We start from the raw sequence: 20,465 nt of genomic DNA, 5'->3' as shown, positions 1-20,465 counted from the left end.
AGAGTAACAAATATAATAAGCTGGTATTAGCATGTTGATTAGTCAGGCTATCTGCTCAGGTAGCTGGCCTGCAGTCTGCTGCTGAACAGACCAGCTAATTATAGACACAACAGTTGCAATTAGACCCCTGTCTATGGTTCGAACATTTTCGGTCCAGTTTACCTCTCCTGTGAGTGAGAGAAAAGTGCAGATGCTTTCTTTTTCCTACACAGGCAGTGTGTAGCAGTGGGTGGGTGAGGGGAACTGCTCAATGCCGCTCTGGCGTCTTATTAAAAGGGACAGTATTATGTGTTTTCCAGACATATAGGTTAGTTTAACCCTCTCAGGCTCAAATTACTTGAAAAGACTGATTAAGTTGTTGCAAATCTGCAACACCTGCCTGGAGAGGTTCAATATCATAATTAAGCAGCGATGCTTAATTATGCTATTGTTGTTATAAAAATGCTAAACATAAAAAAATACAACTTCAAAGAAATTTGTCTTTGTAATTTAACACCTACAAATTGCGTCTCAGTCTCTAAGAAACTCCGCCTTCAGAAAGTGATCACAACGTGGCTCCTCTATTAAGCCTTTAACAATGTTTTTACCCATGTTGCTCTGAGAAGTCGCTCCTATCATGAGTTCAGCAGGTGTTTGCTAATTGGCTAGTCTGAAGGAACTGAGTGGAAGAGAGCTGCTCTGTGAGGTGGAAGTTTAGGAACTGCAGCTCTGCAGAGGAGCTGCGCCTTCAAGGCGGGGCTAAGTCCACCCAGGCAGATTTAAGGATTTCTCCAACATGCATGAAAGAATCAAAACGACACAACAAGTATGTTTGTGATGAGAAAATTACATAATAACATTGAGGAAAGCTTAAAAAAAGGTTGATTTGACATAATACTGCCCCTTTATGAGAGCTTTAGAGCAAAGAAACTATAGGATGCTGTGTTGTTTTGGTGTTCAAGTCGTCACTTTTTCCAACATCAGATATACAGTAACTGACCCATGCCTGGACAGAGAGTGTAAAGCACCAACACGGCCTACAAACTGCAGTCTCAATTCAACAGTGCTTCTACAGAACGCACAAGAAACGGTCTGATCAACAAAAGTCAGCTAACATTCGATGTTACAGCACAAGACCTCTGAGGAGACGCCCAAAGAATCAGTGTCCCCAGCAAGCTGGAGCTGCTAGAGCTATAAATGTTGCAACACATTGATGTATACCACAGTAAGTAACTGGTACCCGACAAGCTCCATATTGACTGGAATGAATCTAAATCTGCTTTCCTTTCCAGAATGAACTGATGTAAAGCACTTTTAAAATGCATTTATGCTAGTTTCACATTCACAATGTGAGCTTTGTGTCTAACGTCGTCTTTGGTAGCAGCCGCTAACAGTACCGACCAACCAGAACAAACACAAATGAGAAAAAGAGAAAGGAAGTGTATGACATTGGCTGGTGGATGAAAATAAATAAAGAAAAAAAAAACTTAGTGGAATGACAATAATTACTATACTGTTTACTGTGCAAGTCCAGAATGGATGTCATTTGTGTGAGATGACATGATTGAAATGAAAGGCAAGATGTTTCACCCCAAACTCTAAATATCACATCCACTAATATGATCAAATTTCTCCTCAAAGCTTTTAGTTCATTAATGCAACCATGGTTCCATGTCACCCTGCTCCCTGCATCAATAAATTAGCTAAAATTACACAAACTCAAGTATCCACATAATACATAGGATCACTCCAAAATGTTTTACATCATAGCTTTCAAATTAATTCTGTGCATTGAAGAGGAAGGAGGCCTTTTTATTGATAGATTTTTTTTGTTAAGCAGTTATTTCCACATGGCAGCTATTACCTTGTAATTGACTTGATGTCCGAAGTATTCCAAGAGCTGGTAGCGGACTAAGCTAATCTGCGGGTTGTTTTTTTTTTTTTTTTTGCTTTTTTTTTTTTAACAAATGTGCTCTGTGTCTTTGAGGGAAGTTAGCTGTTGAGTTTGGCTGCCTGCTCCTTCTCAGCTTTGTCTTTGGCCTTCTCTTTCTCAATCAGTCTCTCTTCCTTGTGCAGCATGACCATGATGTCAGCCAGCTGCGAAGTAGAGATGTCGATGTCTTCCTTGTCGATCAGTTCCACCAACTGAAAGTAACACAGAAAAATTAGCTTAGGAGAAAGTGAATGAGCCAAAAAGATCAAATGAAATGAAATATAGTACTTAGCAACGCTAAAAGATTTATTGCACGAACCCTAAACCTCTAATCATAAACATAAATTCTGCGACAGCACTAGATATTCAAAATATATCTTCCCTTGAAGGGCTACAACCTTTGAGTATTAGCTTTTGATATTATAATTTACAGGTTCTATCATGTCCTTAGATATTGCAGCTATGTCAATATCTTTTCTTTACTGCTTGTGTTTTATGTTCCTGTTTCTTCTTTTAAATGAGAGTGTGAAGAGAGGAAACAGGACTGCTGCGTAAGTTTTACCCACTTCAAAATAAGAGCATGCATGTAAACATTATTCCTGAATAATTCTTCAGAAAACGTCAACATGTCTAATGTCTAGCTTATTTCAACTGACAGTTTGCACAACAGGCAAGCAATTAAGCACTTTAGAATTGATCTCAGAATATTCATTTCGGAGAGGATAAGTGAGCTAAATGTTTTTAAAGTTAAACAAAAAATTAGCTCTGTTATTAGCACATTAGCTAAATAGTAGAAGTGTGCGCACCACTGGGTATCAGAGTAAATGCGGTGAAAACAAATGAATAAAAAGCTTTTTTTTCTTTTTGGAAAAAAAAGGAAGAAAGCAAGGGAAAACCATATTTCACTTCCTCCCACATAAGCGCAGAGTTGGTGTGGGTCTTTCTCATAAAATTCCAGTAACATGCAAAAAAGCTTGTGGCTGTAATGTGTCAGAATTAGTATGGGGCATGAACACTGAATGTGGTGTTAAAGATGTAGTGTTCAAAGTACTTTGATGACATCGTCGATGTCGATCTTTCCGTCCTTGTTGTCGTCCAGGGCTTTTGCGATCCTCTGCAGCTTGTCCTCTGGAATGTTCTGGATCTGCCGCATGACGTTGATGAGCTCCTCAATGCCGATCAGGTTCTCCCTGAAGGTGTAGAACAGACTGCATACAGGAAACGGTTACCGGCTTTGGCAGGGTGTAAAATGCGGTGGAGAGCTCCAAATCAACTGGCTGCATTCATTCTGGTCTACCAGATCACACCGATCCAACTGATTCAAGGGTTTTGTCGATGACACAAGCAGATTGGGATAAGTAATTAATGGTTTCAGTCAGATGTTAGCATAGTCTCGCTCCATAAAGGAACTACAATATTCAAAAAAGGTCATGCTTTTTGGACAAACATTTCTTTTACATTTAAATTTTACAAATCAGGCATCAAGTCTCAAAGCTGTTAAGCATATTCCAAACACAGCAACCTGCTGGGAGAACTCTGCTGCAGGTCAGAGGTTAGGAACAGAACTGAAGACAGATTCTCTGCAGAATTATTTTAGCATGAGAAAAACCATGACGCAACGTCAGAGTCTGACATGCAGTGACGGTTTGACGCCGTTCATCTTACCTCTCGGCATCACTATACTTAGTGAAGAATAATCTGCAAAATTTGGAATAAATTAGAGGTCTGGATTTGGTGTTTCGATCGGTCATGACATTCATTAATTGATTGATTTGATTGGTATTTTATCTCCACCACCATTTTACGAGAAATGTACTGATATGAGAAGGTGCATTTTGACTGTGGGTTCTGGAAACAGATGGCAATTATGGCTACTGACGATGTATGAATCACTCTTATTGTTTACGAAACACAAACTTCACACTTGGTCGTTAAAGCAGCCTTACTGATTCAAGGAGCAGAGATTATGGCCGACAAATGAATCAGCATTAATCTCAGATTGTTTCAAATACCGATGGCTGTTGTTTAAAAGCTAAAGAAATCACTACAAATATTTCAGAAATATTGCAATAAATTTCCAATTATTTTTGCTGATCCTCACAGGTAAAAATAACTTATTCAGTTCTGGTACTACCTGGTGTTTCTAAATAAATGTTGTGGTTACTTTTCAAATTTTAGGAGAAAATAGTAAAATTTAAATTTTGTTAAATAATTATTTCCATATATTCTAATAGGAGCATTAAATGCAGACACACAACGTCGCCATCTTATGACTTTTCAGACAAACAAACAAGCAAATAAATAAATAAATAAATATCGGCCTGAATTGGAATCAGCTTTTTAAAGGTCTGTGACCGGATAGAAAACTACAATTGGTGCACCTTAACACACAACAATTGCTTGAAGCACAACCATTTATTTACTCAGGTTAGCTGAAATTATGAAATTATGTTTTTCTAATATTTCCAGGAAGGTTAAGTAATTCTAGTCATATTTTTGAATGTATTCAGTGTAAAACGCTAAAATTTTCAATTTGAACGATTGGGTTGAAGTTTTGTGTCTGTAAGCAAATATCCAAAGTTCTTCTTTTGTGTCATGAGGGGATGCTGGGAATATGCGACCCGAACAAAATGCTTATCAACCTCCACCCAGTTGTTAAGGTTGTAGTTTTTGGTACCTATAATGGTTCCTGAAAACTACTGTGATTCCTGCAGTCAAAAAGCACCTTAACAAATCATGAAGAGATGTGTTAATGATTAATGACAAAGCTGTGGAGTAATTGTGACTCTTACCCAACAGGCAGAGTGGTTCCACTTTCTGTCTGCCCGTCCAGCATGACTTTGTCCTTCTCCAGCTCCACAATGATTTTATCAATGCGACCGATCATGCGGGTGACTCTCTTAGACAAACGCTTGCTGGCCTTCGATTCTTCCAAGGACTTCTCCTGACCGCTCTTGGAAAATTCCTTTTTGATCTCCTCCAGATCCTGGAGACGCACAGAAGGATTAAAACGATTCTGTGCATTTATGTGTCGACAAAAATATGATTTTTTTTATTGATTTCTTTTTTTGTTAAGTGAAACAACTGAAGTGAACATGAATACGGTCTGAGCGTGAAAGCACCTCATTGTACTCCTGGACGTCATCCTTCAGCTCCTCCAGTTCCTCTTTCTCCAGAGTCAGCAGCTTCTTCTGCTCCTTCAGCTTAGAGCAGGCGTCACTCAGAAGGTCGATCTCTTCTTTGGTTATCTCCTCATCCTGGAATCAAAAAACGGCAAAAGAAATTACATTCTGCAAGTGGATGTCATTCAAACTTAAGATATACTTTAGAAATAATAATTGCAGCCCATTTCTGTCATATTTCAGAGATAAGATTGATGTATATTTACAACCAGTGTTCTACACAATAATGTGATTGTATGAAGAAAAGAACCTGTTTTTTGTGCATTTTTTTGGTCATAGAATCAGCTTTTAAAAAATTTGCATGAAAACAGTGTGTTATAAATATTTTTAAGTGATTGCTCTAATTGTTAGATCAGCCTTCTGATTAATTAATGGTTGAATAAGTGAATTGAAAAGACTGACTTTAGTACTTTGAGAAAAAAAATTGATGTGGTGGGTCCTGAACTTTGACCAGTGGGAAAACTATTGCCTTGAAGGATTTGTGGTTGTACTTACAGGGGAAAATGGCTGTAATCTGACAAGTACAACCTCTTAAAATTTACTGTGAAGCCAAAACAGACCAACCAACAGGAGGGAGTAAGGGGAGACTCTGGGTCATTACATTCTCACGAGGGAAGAAAATATATAGATGAAAGCAGGAAGACCACAACAGGAAAGGAAAGGGAGGGCTCAAATACACGGGTGCTGAACAGAACAAATAAAGTTTAATATTCCATTAGGGAAACTTAAACACTACATCCATCAGCTGAAGGGGAGCAACATTAAACCTAACCTGAATACGCAGAAACGTGTGCCAGTGCTCGTACTGGTGGGAGGAAACAAAAAGATCACCACAAGTAAGAGATCAAAGCTTTCCATCTGAACATAGGGGGTCAGAATTAAATAAATAAAGTCTGCATCACTAATACTGAGGGCCAATTTATCTGGGGCAAGGATCACTGTTTTATCTTTATCAATATCCAAGAAAGTACAGAAGCAATGAATATAAACAAACTAGCTGCGTTTCCATTAAGTACAGAATTACACAAACTGAAATTATGCAAATAAATGAAAATGCAGAAAATAATTCATGTTTTTCAAGACAAGGTTTTTGCACTAGGATGAGGTAGATTTTCAGCTGTACAAAAATACATTTATTTCGGAAAACTGAAAAGAAAATACTTTTACTGTATCAAATGAGAAACGTGATCAACAGCCAGCTGTTACTACTGATGAAAACGACAAAGAAGATGACAGGAAGTAATTGGAGGAGGACAGTTTGTTTCTGTTTCTTTCCCGACCATGTGCAGCTGGCTCCACCAGATCTCTCACAGCATCACAAAGTAGTTGTGATGCTGATACATGTTGAATATTTAACTCTTCTACAAAATCACAGACTACAACTTCCCCAAAGCGCCAGGTGGGTAACCGCTCTCAAGTAGGCGGGGCTTGTCGCTCGGATGACTGAATGAGGCTCCTCTGATTGGCTGATAGATGATGAGGGCTAGCACCATGACTGAATTGTGAATATATCTCATGTAACTGTTTACATTTGTCATGATTCTTAATGACTTATTGCATCAACAGCCTATTCATGTGTGACTCATTTCATTTCGTATTGTGGTGTTTGTTTAATGCAAACACCATTAAATTGCAAACATTTTTTACATTAGCAGAGTATCATCAAAGATGTGTGTGCCTTTGTAATGGAAACGCAGCTAATTTACTATTTCATGATATTACCTTCCTTCCCTCTATAACAGGAGCTTTGTCCCTCAGAGTCTCTGACTGAGCTGCTCTGGTAGCCTGTAGCATCGCAGCCTCTGCATCGTCGACTTTCAGCTCCAACTCGTCCACCTGCAGAACAACACAGTCAAACATGCAAAAGAGGCCAATCGAACACATGCATGTGAAAGTTAAACAGATTGGTCCAGTGGAAGCACACTGAAGTTATTTTTTTTTATCAACTGTAATAATTGATCTTGTGTAAAAACAAAACAAAACAAAACAAAAAAACACAGGAATATGATGATAGATTTTTTATTTAAAGTGGATTTTTCAATAGTTCCTATGATTTTTGTTGTTGTAGCTCAGGGATGTCAAAGTCATTTTCATTCTGGCCGTATCAAATCTGAATGTTCTTAAAGTGCCAATTGTGCCAAAATATATTGACAAAACCAATTGAACTGTTGAAAAAAATCAGTAAAAAGCTGTTCCTCCAGCATTGTGTGATTTATTTTGTGTTTTTTTTTTTTTTTGCAATCAAATTTACAGATTTTGCCAATTTAGAAATGTTTGTAAGGAATTTAGATAATATTTGTGCTAATATGTGATGTTCAATGTGACTTCTTATTACTCCCTGTGTCAGTTACGGACGGAGGCAGCATTGGCTTCAATCCAATGTTTTTGACCAATTTTGAAAAAACTTGCTGTAAAATTAGAAAAAAAATCTGCATATTTGTTGATTTTGTGTGAATTTTTGTAGACTTATTGATGTAATGTCCCAGTAATGTGGCCACATAAAAAGCTACGGTGGGCCAGATTTGGCCCCGAGTGTTCAGTTTGACACACATCTTTAAAACCTGAAGTGAAATGCGAGTTTTCCTTGGACAGAGCCTGAATTAGGGTTTGGCATTTATTGTATCTTCAATCATTTCTTGTGATACATTTCTTGTCATGATAGGAATTCTGATTTGTGATTGTCACAATAAATCCCCATTAATGAAGTTTGTTTATTTGTTGTTATTGTTAAGTGGGACCACACTTCTCTTGTTTTAGGTCAGTTAGAATTACAAAAATTATTTGTATTTGCTAAATGGCACAGTCAAAAGAGAAAATGTCAGATTTATTTAGGAATGTCTCCAAATCATAGGTCTGCATACATTTCCTCAGTATTTGGTATTGACATGATTTATGTCAAAAGTTTTGGGTTTATAGACACATGAGCGCACATGCAAACACACACATACCCTAGCAGCCTTCTCTGCAGCATCAGCCAGCCTCTCCAGCTCCCGATCCTTGGTGTCTTGGCGTATTGCCGCCTCCTCCTGCAGCATCGTCTCCAGTTTGGTCTTATTGTCCACTTTGGAGAGCTCGATTTCAGCCACCTTCACCTGGGCTTCTTTGGTCTAAAAGAAAAAAAATAAACGTGCTTGGTTAACTTAACTTAGAGCAAATGAAGTCGGCTAACGTTGCTGGGCCTGTATCCACGGCTAAACTGGGTGGAGGTATTTTTCAGAGTCTGTTTTTTTCAGTCCAGCGAACGTACCACCATCTCGGGAAGGGTTTGCAGCGTAGTTTTGAGCTGATCTGCCGGAGACAGAGTGTCAGGGAGGAACATGGCTCGGGAGAGCAGCAGCAGAGACGTGGGAATCTGCTGGTTCAGATGCAGGTCCAACCACTGCAAAAAATAAGGACAAGTCACTGACCCACTTCCTCATCTAGCTTGAAGAAAAAGGTTACTTGTGAAGTCCCACATGTCTGTGTGTTCAGACCAATTCTCTTTCCTAGATACAGATACAAGCATTCTTATCTTATTATTATATATTTTTTTTTTATTATTGCGACATCAAATACAGGTGTTAAGATTCAGTGAGCAAACGCAGAAACTAAACTAAATATGCAAAAAAGTAGAGTGTAGTCCTTTAGGTATTTGATATGGTAGAGGACAAAAGATATTCAAATTTTAAATTAAATAAATAATAATAAAGCATTATGTAATAAAGAGAAACAAAATTGTTTTCCTTTATTTTTTTCATCTGAACCCAAAAAAAATTCCAAACTGTTGTTCTTTTCTTAATTTTTTTTAAAGATTTAAAGTTTGTTTTCCTACAAAAAAAAATGTACTTCTTGACTTGTTTAATTAGAATTATTGGGTGCTTAGTTGTATGTTGAGAGGTATAAAATTATTTTGTTTTTTTGGTGCTTTAGAAATTACAAATTTGTATTTTGACTTCACTATTTTGGCCCACTTGACAAAATGTGTGGACCCCTCTGCCCTTTAAGTGTTCCATAAACCTGCTCTTTCACAAATTCAGTCTGAGCCAAGACAAAAGTAGAAAAGTTAACTTGTCGTTTCTGCTACCTGGCTGAGTTGCTCCCTCAGTCGTTCCTCTGTGACTCCGAGAGATCTCATCCCTCTAGCGCGACAGGCCGCCTGCACTTCAGTCACGTTCATACTCTCGATTCCTTCTTCTGCTATAAGCTGGAGAATAGAGGCACACGGGACATAAGAGCATCGCCCCCGATGGGAGGACATCACATATCAAGTGGAGCTGAACCCTGAATACCTTGTCATCAGCATGGATGGCCCTCAGCTTCATGATAAGCTGAAAGCGCAGGAAGTTGTTGGTTCCAATGGACTGGAGCTCCAGGAGGTGGCAGAGAGCCACCAGCTGAGGTCGGGTCAGGTTGTCCAGAGTGAGCTCGTCCTCAAACAGTTTGGAGAACTTTATGATCTGCTCGTTACTGGGACGTTCTCCAGAGTCCCGGATCTGCAGAAAGAGTCACATTACGCACAGAATTCTGAAGTCTTAAAGTGATGTAACGGTCCAGTGGCGTTAACACGTCTACATATGCACAGACAATGTGTTGTTTCAACCAGAAGAGAGGCACCCGGAGCCTTTTGGTCATTTCTCACCAGCACCAACCTTTTGAAAGAAGGTGGAGAACTCCTCGGTCACGTTGCCCTGGGCAGCCTTGTTCCTCAGTGCAATCTCCTCTATGGTGTCCTGTAAGAACTTGGCCATCTCCAGTTTGACTCTGAGCTCCTTCTTCAACCTCTCCTCCTAAAAACAGTGTTTGTATCTGAATCCTCGTTTGATTTCCCTCAAACGAGGAAACATTTGAACAATGGCAAACGCTAAAATGACCTCAGAAGAACCATTTTAGACTACAGCTCTGGTTACCTTCTTCGACTGGGTTTCAAAGGTGGAAGGCAGCATGTTGGGGAACAGCTTCAATGCCACAGGAAGGAGGAACTCCATGAACGGGACAATGATGAACACCAGGAAAGGCAGCAGTCTGAAAACGTCTGCACACGTTCTGAGGAACTGAGGAGAATTTTTCAGAGAATAATGAGAACAAAGTCAGTGGATGATGATTCCAATAAACAAAAGATGATGCTTGGACAAGCTTTCACTAGTTCAGGAAACTACAGTCACATTCAGTAAATTAGAGAATACGTCCCAATGAGGCTCGTTTGTCAGATTAAAAGTACATTTTGAAAATAGCATACACCCATAAAGCACAAAATGTAAAAGATATTTTTCTATTGGTTTGATATTGTATTCTAATTTTAATTGTCATGTTTTCCTAAACTGCAAGAGAAAAAATATATATTTAACAGAAATTTCAAATATCCATCTGTGTGGAATTAATAACTAATAAATTCCATAAATTCAATAAATAATGTGTTTCACCAAAGATCCTGAAATAAAATGACTTTTCAATCATATTGCAATTTAATGTATTACAAACTGAATGACATAATTCTAGAAGTTACTGTGATAAATGTTAATATTGCCATTTTGAGACCATTTCCAAGGGGCATGTGTTCTTGCATTATTATGCCATTGGCATTACATTACTTTAAAATGACCTCTAAGCAACAATATTATCATGTATTGCAATAACTTCTGGGACAATTTATCTCTCAGCAAAATGTGTTACAGTGACCAGCCGAGCTGCAATAGACCTTTTAAATTATTTTAGTAGAACTGTGCTGCAGTTTATATAAGAATCCAGCAGAGGGCGACATTTTGCCCGCAATCTCAACCAGAAATAAGTCCATCGTTGGCATGTTTTTCACTTTTCTTGTTTGTAGACAGAAACGCCATGCTTAGAATCTGTATATACCACTCCAACACACACACGCATGCACACACACACACACACACACACACACACACACACACACACACACACACACACACACACACACACACACACACACACACACACACACACACACACACTTAGTGCACATACATGGTTCCTGCTGCTTTCTTTGCAGGGAGCTGTAGGCCAAAATGAGCATTCTACCCCACAGTGCTCAAAAAGCTCCCCTTCATTCAACAGGAAGCACTTTAATTAAGCACAGAGAGGAACAATCCAAGCACCAAGCCAGCCCTGTTCTGTGTCATTGTACAGCTGTCCAACTGTGGCTTTCTGACTGCTCCGAGACACAACCTACACAAACCAGTCCTGAGGCAAGAGAACGCCAGAAAACACGAGTCTGCCTTTCTCTGTCCTCTCCACCTGCATTTCAGTGGGGCAGTGCGATGGAGGATTTAGGCCATCTTGAGTGAAAAGGCCTTTGTCTGCTGGCCCATTGACATGTATATCATCTGCTGGAGTTTTGGCATCAAAGCAGAAGGAATGGGGTGACACGTTGAAACAGAAAGAGCCCCTAAGCTGAGAGCCGAGGAGTGAAGGTGAATGTGAAAGGAGGAGATTAAGGAGGCAATGCCATTCCAGGTTAGATGAATGGATGGTAACATGGGCTTAGAGCATGCGCACAAGAGAAAGACTCCTGCATTTGAAAAGTGGCAGAGGGGGGTGGTCCTTAAATAAGAGGGGAAGCAGTGGTCAGCTTTTAACATCAACACAAAGCCTTGTTTCCTCTGGTAATGAGATGAAAGTGTTTGAAATATCTTTTCAGCTGCTGGCGCTAATATATGTTTGCGTTGAATATAATTAGGAATGCATAGATTCTGACAATTTCAGCTAAATCTCGTCCTGACTGGTGAGAAATCCTTTGGAAAGCCAAACATTCAAACACTTCTTCAGTGCGGACAGTGTTACTGAATGAAGGCGACTCAAAGTTTATTTAAGAATATGAAGATAAATAACTTCTTATTTTGGTAAGAAGTTATTTATCTCTCTCACACAGCGTTGGAACATTGCTTGTATACACACCACCAATAAATATGATGAATATGAAGAGCGTTTATGGCATTGTACACAAGTCGATGAGATCCAATCCACTGTAAACCTGGGTATCAACAAAACACCCTCTGCTAAGATGATAGCCGTAAAATTTGACAAATTATGAGCAACCCTTTCACTTCAACAAAAACTACAACATGGTCTGAAGTTGTCATGAGCCAATTCAAGGATTTTAAGAATAGAGAAATCATCCATGGACAGCGTCTTCTTTTTATTTTCAGATTTTATTTGATATTTTAGGATAGAATATTTTGTATAGAAATACCAATGATCTGCTTTGTTTGGCAAACAGACAACATAAGTTGTTCTGTGTTGTGACAATACTGTCACCTTGTATGTTTGCCTTAAGCAGTTAAAAATGACTCTGTATTAATGACATCTACTTATTGAAATGAAGGTAAAGAATTGTTCTGCTAAAATAAGAAACAAATCTACTTTTTTTTTTTTTTTACCTGATCGAGTCTGGACATATAGCAGTTTAGAAATGTTTACTCTTATCGGGTAAAACCAAAAGACACAGTGAACTCCAGCAGTAAGTCCAGTCTACATTGTGGACGGATCAGGGGCAAGCAGCCAATCACATCACTTTAATCTGTTCCATCCAGGCTGACTGAGGAACGCTGCCGCAGTTAGTCTGACCCCTGCTGACCTGCTCTGCTTTCCTGACCTTAAGATTATTTCAGTCAACACAAGGCAAAGTGAAAAGTAGCTTTTACTACAAGAGTGAAAACTACAGAATAAATTGAATCATTTGCCTTCTTTCAGATTGTTTTAGGCTGGGTGTTTCCTCTCATTGTTTCTTCTTCTGGTGGTGAAGCTGTGGAAGTCATGGATATGATAAACTCTGGGAGGTTATGAACTAAAGTCAAAGTGTCAGATCTCTTGTTTCTACATGTGAACCTCGTCCCTCAAGAGTTTTAATAAAGCAACCGAATGCTGCTGAGCCACTTATGAGTAAACACCCAGCTTGTGGTTATTTCCTGTAATTGATCCCATTAGGCGTGAAAAGCTCTGGATTAAACTGTACGGAACAAGAAGTCTCAGCTGCTGGGGTCGACTCCTCACCAAGTTAGCTCTGAACTTATGGCCTTTGGATAACTTGCACAAGACATACAGCAACTTGTCGGGCAATGGGAGTGCTAGTTGGAGGTGCAACCCAGAGGATGCTGGGAACTTTGAAGGAATTTGCGCTCCAAAAACCTTGTCTCTATGCATAAAGAAAGCCAGCAACCACAGAAAGACAAAGGCAGGAGCATAAGCTAGTCAGAAATGTTGTGTCTAACAAAAATAATGATACACATCACTGTGAATACAGCATCCTACAGTGAAACTTGGAGGCGGCACCATCATGATATGGGGATGAAATCAGAAAAGCTAGTCGATGAATGGAGATAAATAAAAGCTTGTCCCATCCTCCCAGCAAGACAACAACCCTGTCATCTCTATAAAAATTCAGTAACAAACATTGCTGCTTTTGAGTAAAATTACTGGCTCAGATGTAAAAGCCCGTCCATTCTTACTTGTCTCCTTTCACGGCGAGAGAGGGGATTCCCATTCAGGATCTTCCACAACATGCGCCCTGCGATGGTGGTGTCGATCCACAGCAGCCTGAAGCCGTGGTAGTAGTGCTTGATTTCGTCAATGACTCGCTGCCGGATCGTCCGTCTGACGGGTTCAGCGTCCAGCGTGGGACTGTACACGGGCCCGCCTTCCTCCAGCTTCATTTTCTTGTCTTTTAAGGATTTTAGGGATTTCTCCACTTTTGAGTCGTCCCATCGTCCCCTTGAGGTGTGTATCCACCTGACGCCCGGGAAGTACTGAGGGGAGCCTGTCGTACGCCAGGCCGGACTGGAGGAAGCCGCGGCAAATGCACAGTACAGTCGCCGTGGGTCCAGATTCTGACAGGGTGCCATGTATTCATCGGACAGGGGGGAGGATGGGCTGACGGAGAAGACACGGGCCAAGCTGCCGAGCGGGAGCCCGTCAAGCCTATCAGTACAAAAAGATACAAATGTTTTTTTTAAATCTTCGTCTGCATGATACAGAAAGGTTATGTCAGGTAGTTTCATTTTATAAGAGAGCAATTGGATTGGCTTACGTTTGACTGGTGAGTCTGAGAGTTGTGCAGTTGAAACAGAAACCATCCTGTAGTTTACCTGAAACAAACTACTATGAGAATTTGGCCAGCAAAATATATTTAAAAAAAGAGAAAAAAACCACACACACAAGGAACACTTACAGTTAACAAGAATTTATCTCATGTTTCTGATTGGCAAAACCGTCACAAGCAATCTCTTCAAGGTCTGATGTATATGTAGTCATATTCAATCAATTGGAATATGCATTTTTATGAGGCTCATTTATCAAATTAAAAGTAGCTTTTGAAAATAAATCAATAGCAATATTGATTGCAAAAGACTTTATGAATATCAGTAGAAAAAAGGTCAGATAGAACGTTCAATAATTTCAGTGAAGTCCGAATCAGAACAGCATTCTGAGGGACGAAGTCAAAGTTAAAGCTTTAGCCGTTCAACTTCTCACAGCTAGCCAAGAACTGACTCACTCCCTCATTGACAGCAGCAGTCTCAGGTTTTGCTTCATAACTGCTGAATAATAAAAAATTTAAAAAAACATGCAGAAGTGAAGGCAGTAATATTCCGATTTTAAATGTCTTGTTTTCATTACGTCCTAGCAGAAAATCATCATAATAAATTAATACTTTCAAACATCCAACTGTAGTTAATTAATCTGTATCATGTATTTCTGTTGGGGATAAAGTTCCTGAAATGCATGACTTTTCAGTAATATTCAAATGTATTGAATTGTTCTTTTGTGTCTCATTTTTCGCCTTATATTATAAAGCTGTGGAAAATTCATGTGCAAAGTGCAACTTCGAGGTGGTTGTGCACATATGCATGTGACAGTTTACCCGCTTTTTACTTTTATCTGCATCACATAAAATCCAAATCAATTTTACGGATGCAACAGAACAATATGGGACTAAGTTTAAGAAGAGTGAATAATTTCAAAAGCCACTGTATTGATCTTTCTGAATTTACTGAATTTATTTAGAAGTGCTCATCGCCACCAGTTTAGCAATAAGAGACTCCAGTAAGTCACAGTTCAGTGTCTTAGGCAAACATTTATCAATGAACATGTAACAGAAACTTGTTGAACTTTCTCACTTTACTGGAGGCTTTAACAGTTCTTCACACAGCTGCTGTAATATCCAAACACGTGTGACGCTAAAATCAAGAGCAGAGTCACACCTTCATCCTTCAATACTCCTACTCCTTGATGAGCATTTAATTACGAAATATAGTTTAGAACTCTAAAATCTGTGCCAAATTTCATTATTCTGTTATACAGAATATTCACACCCGGAGGCCCACAGCCGAGCTCACTAACTCCAGTGACATGCACCGAGAGCTAAGGTGGGGTTCTGGGTCTCTTCCAGCCAGTGGCGTGAGGGCGGTGAACTCGACCACGCCCTTTCTCTGCTTCTCACATGGCCGGCTGGAGCAGATCCAGCAATGTCTGGTTAAACATGATAGCTAGGAGGACACAGAGATTACTGGAACAGCGCCCACCTACTGTAACAAGCAGAAAAGCCTGGAAGTACAGTAGATTACACAACGCTGCAACTCTTGTTTGTGTCGTTCTGGCCTTTCTGACTCGTCTGCTATTGGGTGACTCCCAGCCACTGCTGAATGGCTGTAAGGAGATCAAACTGGAACCTGCAGTCTGTCATCATACTCACCATTAATTTACATGCTCTTAAAGAAAACTCTGAAAGTAGGCTTTGTTATTAACTAGTTATGTTAGTGTGTCATTATACTAGATTTTGTCCAGAGCAAAAGAAAAAAAACAGCTGAATCTTATATTCCAGCTGCGCTAAATTTCTCAAAACAGAGAAGATCTATTAAACACACTTGATGCAGGGTTTCCCCTCAGTGTCTGATAACCCTGGAGGGCCTGCAGACTTTATTTGCATCCCCACGAAGCTAAGCCTTGTTTGTTTATTATAGTTTTTTTTTTTACAGTGATAGCAAAGATGGATTAAAGATTTTCTTTGTTGGAATGGTCGGAAGCATGGTCAGTTTTTTTTTTAATTCACTGGAACTCATGACTGCCCAGTTTCGCAGCAAGAAGGTCCTGGATTGGGATCTTTCTGCAAGGAGTTTGCATGTTCTCCCTATGCACCCGTGGGTTCTCTCTGGGTAATCCGGCCTTCTCCCACAGTCCAAAAACATGACTGTCAGGTTAATTGGTTTCTCTAAATTCTCCCTAGGTGAGAGTGTGTGAGTGCATGGTTGTTTGTCCTGTCTGTCTTTGTGTTCCCCTGCGATGGACCGGCGACCTGTCCAAGGTGACCCCGGCTCTCGCCCAAAATGTCTCTGGAGATAGCACCCTCCCGACCCCACTAGAGACCAGGGTGTATGAAAATGAATGGATGGAACTTCGTAACCACTGGCTGTCTTTACCAGTCTACATGCTAAAGAATTAAGTGTTTCTATTCCCTAGAAACATTACAGTTTGTAAAGAATCTTACTGATGGTGCTGATTGTTAATAAAGACTGAAGACAGCTCAATTGGATATTGTGTTTAAAAGGTTTCTGTGCAGTTTTTCCCACATATTAGTTTGAATATTGGACCACTCATTACAACTAACAACAGTAGTTGAATAACAAGCCTTATTACCTTTACTACCCCGACCCCCATTTACCTGACAATAAATCAGACAGAATCATCCTATTTTACAAGGTTTATAAAAAAAAATATCTAGTTTTGGTAAAAAGCAATAAGACTGTTTTGTTTTGTTATTTTCTTCAAAGTCAGTGGTTTGATTACACTAAGCCTATACACATGTAGATGGGTTCAGTATAAATATAAACGATTAAGAAAATATATACAGCAGCGCCACAGTGGGCCATGCATGTTTCTGGTCACTCGAGACGTCAAATCCATGTATATGAACAGAATAAAACCTTTTGTGGATACACCTAAAATCATCTCTGTAAGACAGGGCCCAAGATACCTTTGCCTTTAAATAATCAATGTGTATTTTACTAAAAATATAAAAATAAAAAATAAATAAAAATATACATCTGGAATTCCCTGTAAGGGAAGTAGAATCCATCCAACTGGCCAAATATTTTATTATAGACTTCAAATCTCACTCAGCTACACTAGTTTTTCATATTAATGTGAAAAATATGTAAAAGAATGTGCAACACCTTTGATTCATGTCGGACAGTTTAAAAGACATTTCATTAAATATTCTGACACAAAGAAATTTAACGAAAATCAAAACATTATAAATATATCCACTTATTCTGGTATATAGCAAGCAGAAATAATGTTAGGAATCTTATCTGACCTGAACGAGAAAACTTCCGAGTCTGGTCAGACAGTAAGGAATAATATACTGTCATTGCATATAAAAGTAATGTAAATAGTTTAAATCCTTTACCCAGAAGTGAACATTTTAGTAATAAATTAAATATACCTGTAATGAAAACAAATGTAAACTTAAAACTGAGAAAATTGGATATAAAGTTATAAAAATATAAAATTAGATCTTAATGTTCAACTGCAGCAAGAGCATATATATATACAGTAGGGTTCACCAAGAGGGCACAACACAGTGCTGGGCAACAGGGACCTTAAAACCAAAACAGAAGAACTGAGCTCCCTCGCTCTCAAGTGGAGATATAAAAGGCGTTGACCTTTATTTGTGGAAGCTGTGCTATCTGTCTGATAATTTGGGCCCGCAGCCAAAAGCACAGGGATAGGCAACGTAGACAAACAAAAACTCTTTATGAACTTTTCATAAACACTGCAGATCATTTTATCTCAACATTTTAAACACTCCAGATCATGTTATCTCAACATTTACTAATGCCATCAGAGTCCTTCATTGACCTCACTGTGATCCACTTAGAAATTACATAACCAAAGTGCAGGCAGACACTTCATCTTGATACCCACCATGGAAATTCATCAACTTACTGGACAGGCTCATGAAAATTACATCAGGCCGCACAGATGTAATCCAGATAAAAACCATTCAGTAAGTCAAAAATAACACCTTACTATAGTGCAGACTGGAAAGGTGGCCAGTTCAGACACATTTGAAACATCATAATTCCTCTTACACAATACTCCAACGTCAGGACATGTTGAGCAACGCTAAGATAAACTAAGACCTTAGATAACTTGCGTTTCATCTTGGGCATAAAAATCAGCAGAAATGCACCGATCAGCTTTTTCCAGGCCTGAGCAGATTTTCATTCCTTGAAGTCTGACCTGCTAGTTCTGACTTTTCAGAAGAACTTATCAAAGCAGATTGTGAATTTGAGTAATCGGTTTTGCTTTACTTAATGAATGTTTTTTTGCACGGCAAGTATTGTTTTTGTGTTTTTTGAGACATATTTTAATCTTTCTTCCCTAATATTGCTTTTGTAAACCGAGGAGCACCTGTTTGCCATGGCAACATGAGCATCACCCCGCACTGCAAACGGGCGCTTTCAGGTCGGCGTTAAAGAGGAATGCCCTCAGATAACCTCAATCCTTGATCATGCGTTCCCCAATCACCGCTGTTGACAAAGGTTTGACTTAGTAATTCGAAATTGCTCGCCGTCACAATGAACTAAATCGTAATTTGAAAGGTGTTGATGTCTGCTGCGCTCATATTCGGTCCACCTAAAAACTCAAAACAGAACGAGCTGCACTTGAAAAGTCAGGACTCTTCCAGATGCTAACACGTCTAAGCTAACTGTTAGCTTCACTGGAATGATAATAAAGCCCATGCTAGCTAGTGAAAGACCGAAACACAAACCTTACCTTTACCTTTCCGGAATTCGTTCTTTAACGAGCGGGACGTTTTCATTAAAGGTGTCCGGGACCTCGTAAACAGGATTAACGCCATGCTCTTGTGGGCTAAAGTAGCTCCTTTTAAACAGCGAGTTAAAAAGCTAGCCGCTCGACTCGCGCGCCTCAGCTTCTACTGGAGGTTAATTAAAAGTCCTACTAAACCGAAACATAGAAACCCGAACTATTTGACGACTTCAACAGTGTCAGGAGCTCGTTTATGTGGTCAGTGGAAAATATAACCCCATGTCATGTCCGTCCTTCCCTTTCACGCGCATGACAGAAAGCAGCCGGGAGTAGCTTCTGAATGACGTCAGGCCCTACGTTCAGCACATGCTTCCGGTTAATTTTAAAAATAAAAGCTTTCCATTCACCGATAAAAGTCAGATTGTTTACATAAAAAGTAATTTAATATAAAATACAATTTAATTAGAATTAGTAAAATAAATATTCAGATAAAAAATAAGTCATAAACCATAGTTTAGATCAAATAAAATGTTAATGAAGTCGAAGTAACACTTTGCTTTCAGCGTGAGGCCCTCAGGTCTTTATGGTGTTCCATATGTGAGGATGGTAATAAGAAAACAAAGCCTCATCATCAATTTTATCTCTAACTGGAGGATCAAAACATCAGTTTTTATCCACTGATTTTTTAAAATAATTTCCTTTTGTCTTTTTGTGTTTAATCCTCTCTCTTCTAGACACAGAAACCGAAGAAACTTCTGCCTCTACTAACTATGTTTACATTTTTATGTAAAAAAATAAAAATAAAAGTCAACCTCAGTAGCACAGTCACAGTGAGCCATGTTCTGGTTCTGCTGGATGTTTCTTTCTGTTACAGGAGTCCTCCTCTCCACTGTTGCTTCATACAAACTAACAAGGAGGGATTGCTGAAAATTCAGTTACTTGACGCAATCTGCTCGGTTTCCTCAGATAAAAAAAACATTTCACCAACTTTAGATGAATTGAACTTGACTCACTCCATGGTTGTATCACAACAATAAAATTGACTGTGAATGACTTTTAATGTCTCTGTATGATTTAACTAAATTGGTTTAATATTTCTGTACGTCTACTGATTTTTGTTTGTTTTGTTGTTGTTTTTTTTTTTTTTAGAATGTCCTGATGAAACACCCACTGTCAGCGCTATATAAATGAACTGAATTGAAATTAACTGAACTGTAGTTTTTCAAACGTGAAACTCAAACATTTCAAATTCTGGACAAACTGAGACAGAATCCTTCGACTCAGACCTCCAGAGTACACATGCCACAGAGGAAAGTGCCAAACCACAAGGTGGCGCTATACTCGCACTTTCAGAATACCTAAAGCCTTGTTAATTATACATTTCAATTGTTTGATTCGACCTAGACTTTTAAATGGCCTAAAGACTTAGATCAAGGATCTGTGAGGGCCTCTCCAAAACATTAACTTTGTTGTCACTTTGTAAGTAATTTGGTGATCTGCTTGAGGTTATTGTCCATTTGTGTTCAACATTTAAATTGTCTTAATTTTTCCTCGTCGTGTATTTTATGAAATGCACTAGTTCCTCCGACAGCAAAATTCGCACA

At 39.0% G+C, this 20,465-nt stretch overlaps 1 protein-coding gene across 8 annotated transcripts; it reads right to left on the bottom strand.

Annotated features, from left to right (window-relative positions):
* Positions 1-1,770: 1,770 nt before the first annotated feature.
* Positions 1,771-19,185, bottom strand: letm1 (leucine zipper-EF-hand containing transmembrane protein 1). 8 transcript variants are annotated; one of them, XM_055057109.1, is made up of 16 exons: positions 18,868-19,185; positions 14,120-14,177; positions 13,542-14,010; positions 9,981-10,124; positions 9,723-9,860; positions 9,363-9,566; positions 9,158-9,277; positions 8,342-8,473; positions 8,043-8,201; positions 6,817-6,930; positions 5,867-5,899; positions 5,035-5,169; positions 4,705-4,898; positions 3,578-3,610; positions 2,964-3,120; positions 1,771-2,124 (listed from the first exon to the last, which is right to left on the bottom strand). In XM_055057109.1, the coding sequence occupies exons 1-16, from the start codon at positions 18,950-18,952 to the stop codon at positions 1,972-1,974; spliced, it is 2,328 nt and encodes a 775-aa protein (XP_054913084.1). In that variant the 5' UTR covers positions 18,953-19,185; the 3' UTR covers positions 1,771-1,971. The 8 variants fall into 8 exon arrangements, with proteins under 8 accessions (XP_054913084.1, XP_054913085.1, XP_054913087.1 ...); XM_055057110.1 differs by having other exon boundaries at positions 18,874-19,185; XM_055057112.1 differs by lacking the exon at positions 3,578-3,610.
* Positions 19,186-20,465: the final 1,280 nt, after the last annotated feature.

This window comes from Poeciliopsis prolifica, unplaced genomic scaffold (assembly GCF_027474105.1).
Source record: "Poeciliopsis prolifica strain line A6 unplaced genomic scaffold, Auburn_PproV2 SCAFFOLD047, whole genome shotgun sequence".
Classification (NCBI taxonomy): Eukaryota; Metazoa; Chordata; class Actinopteri; order Cyprinodontiformes; family Poeciliidae; genus Poeciliopsis; species Poeciliopsis prolifica.
This window is presented reverse-complemented; position numbering and strand designations above follow the sequence as displayed.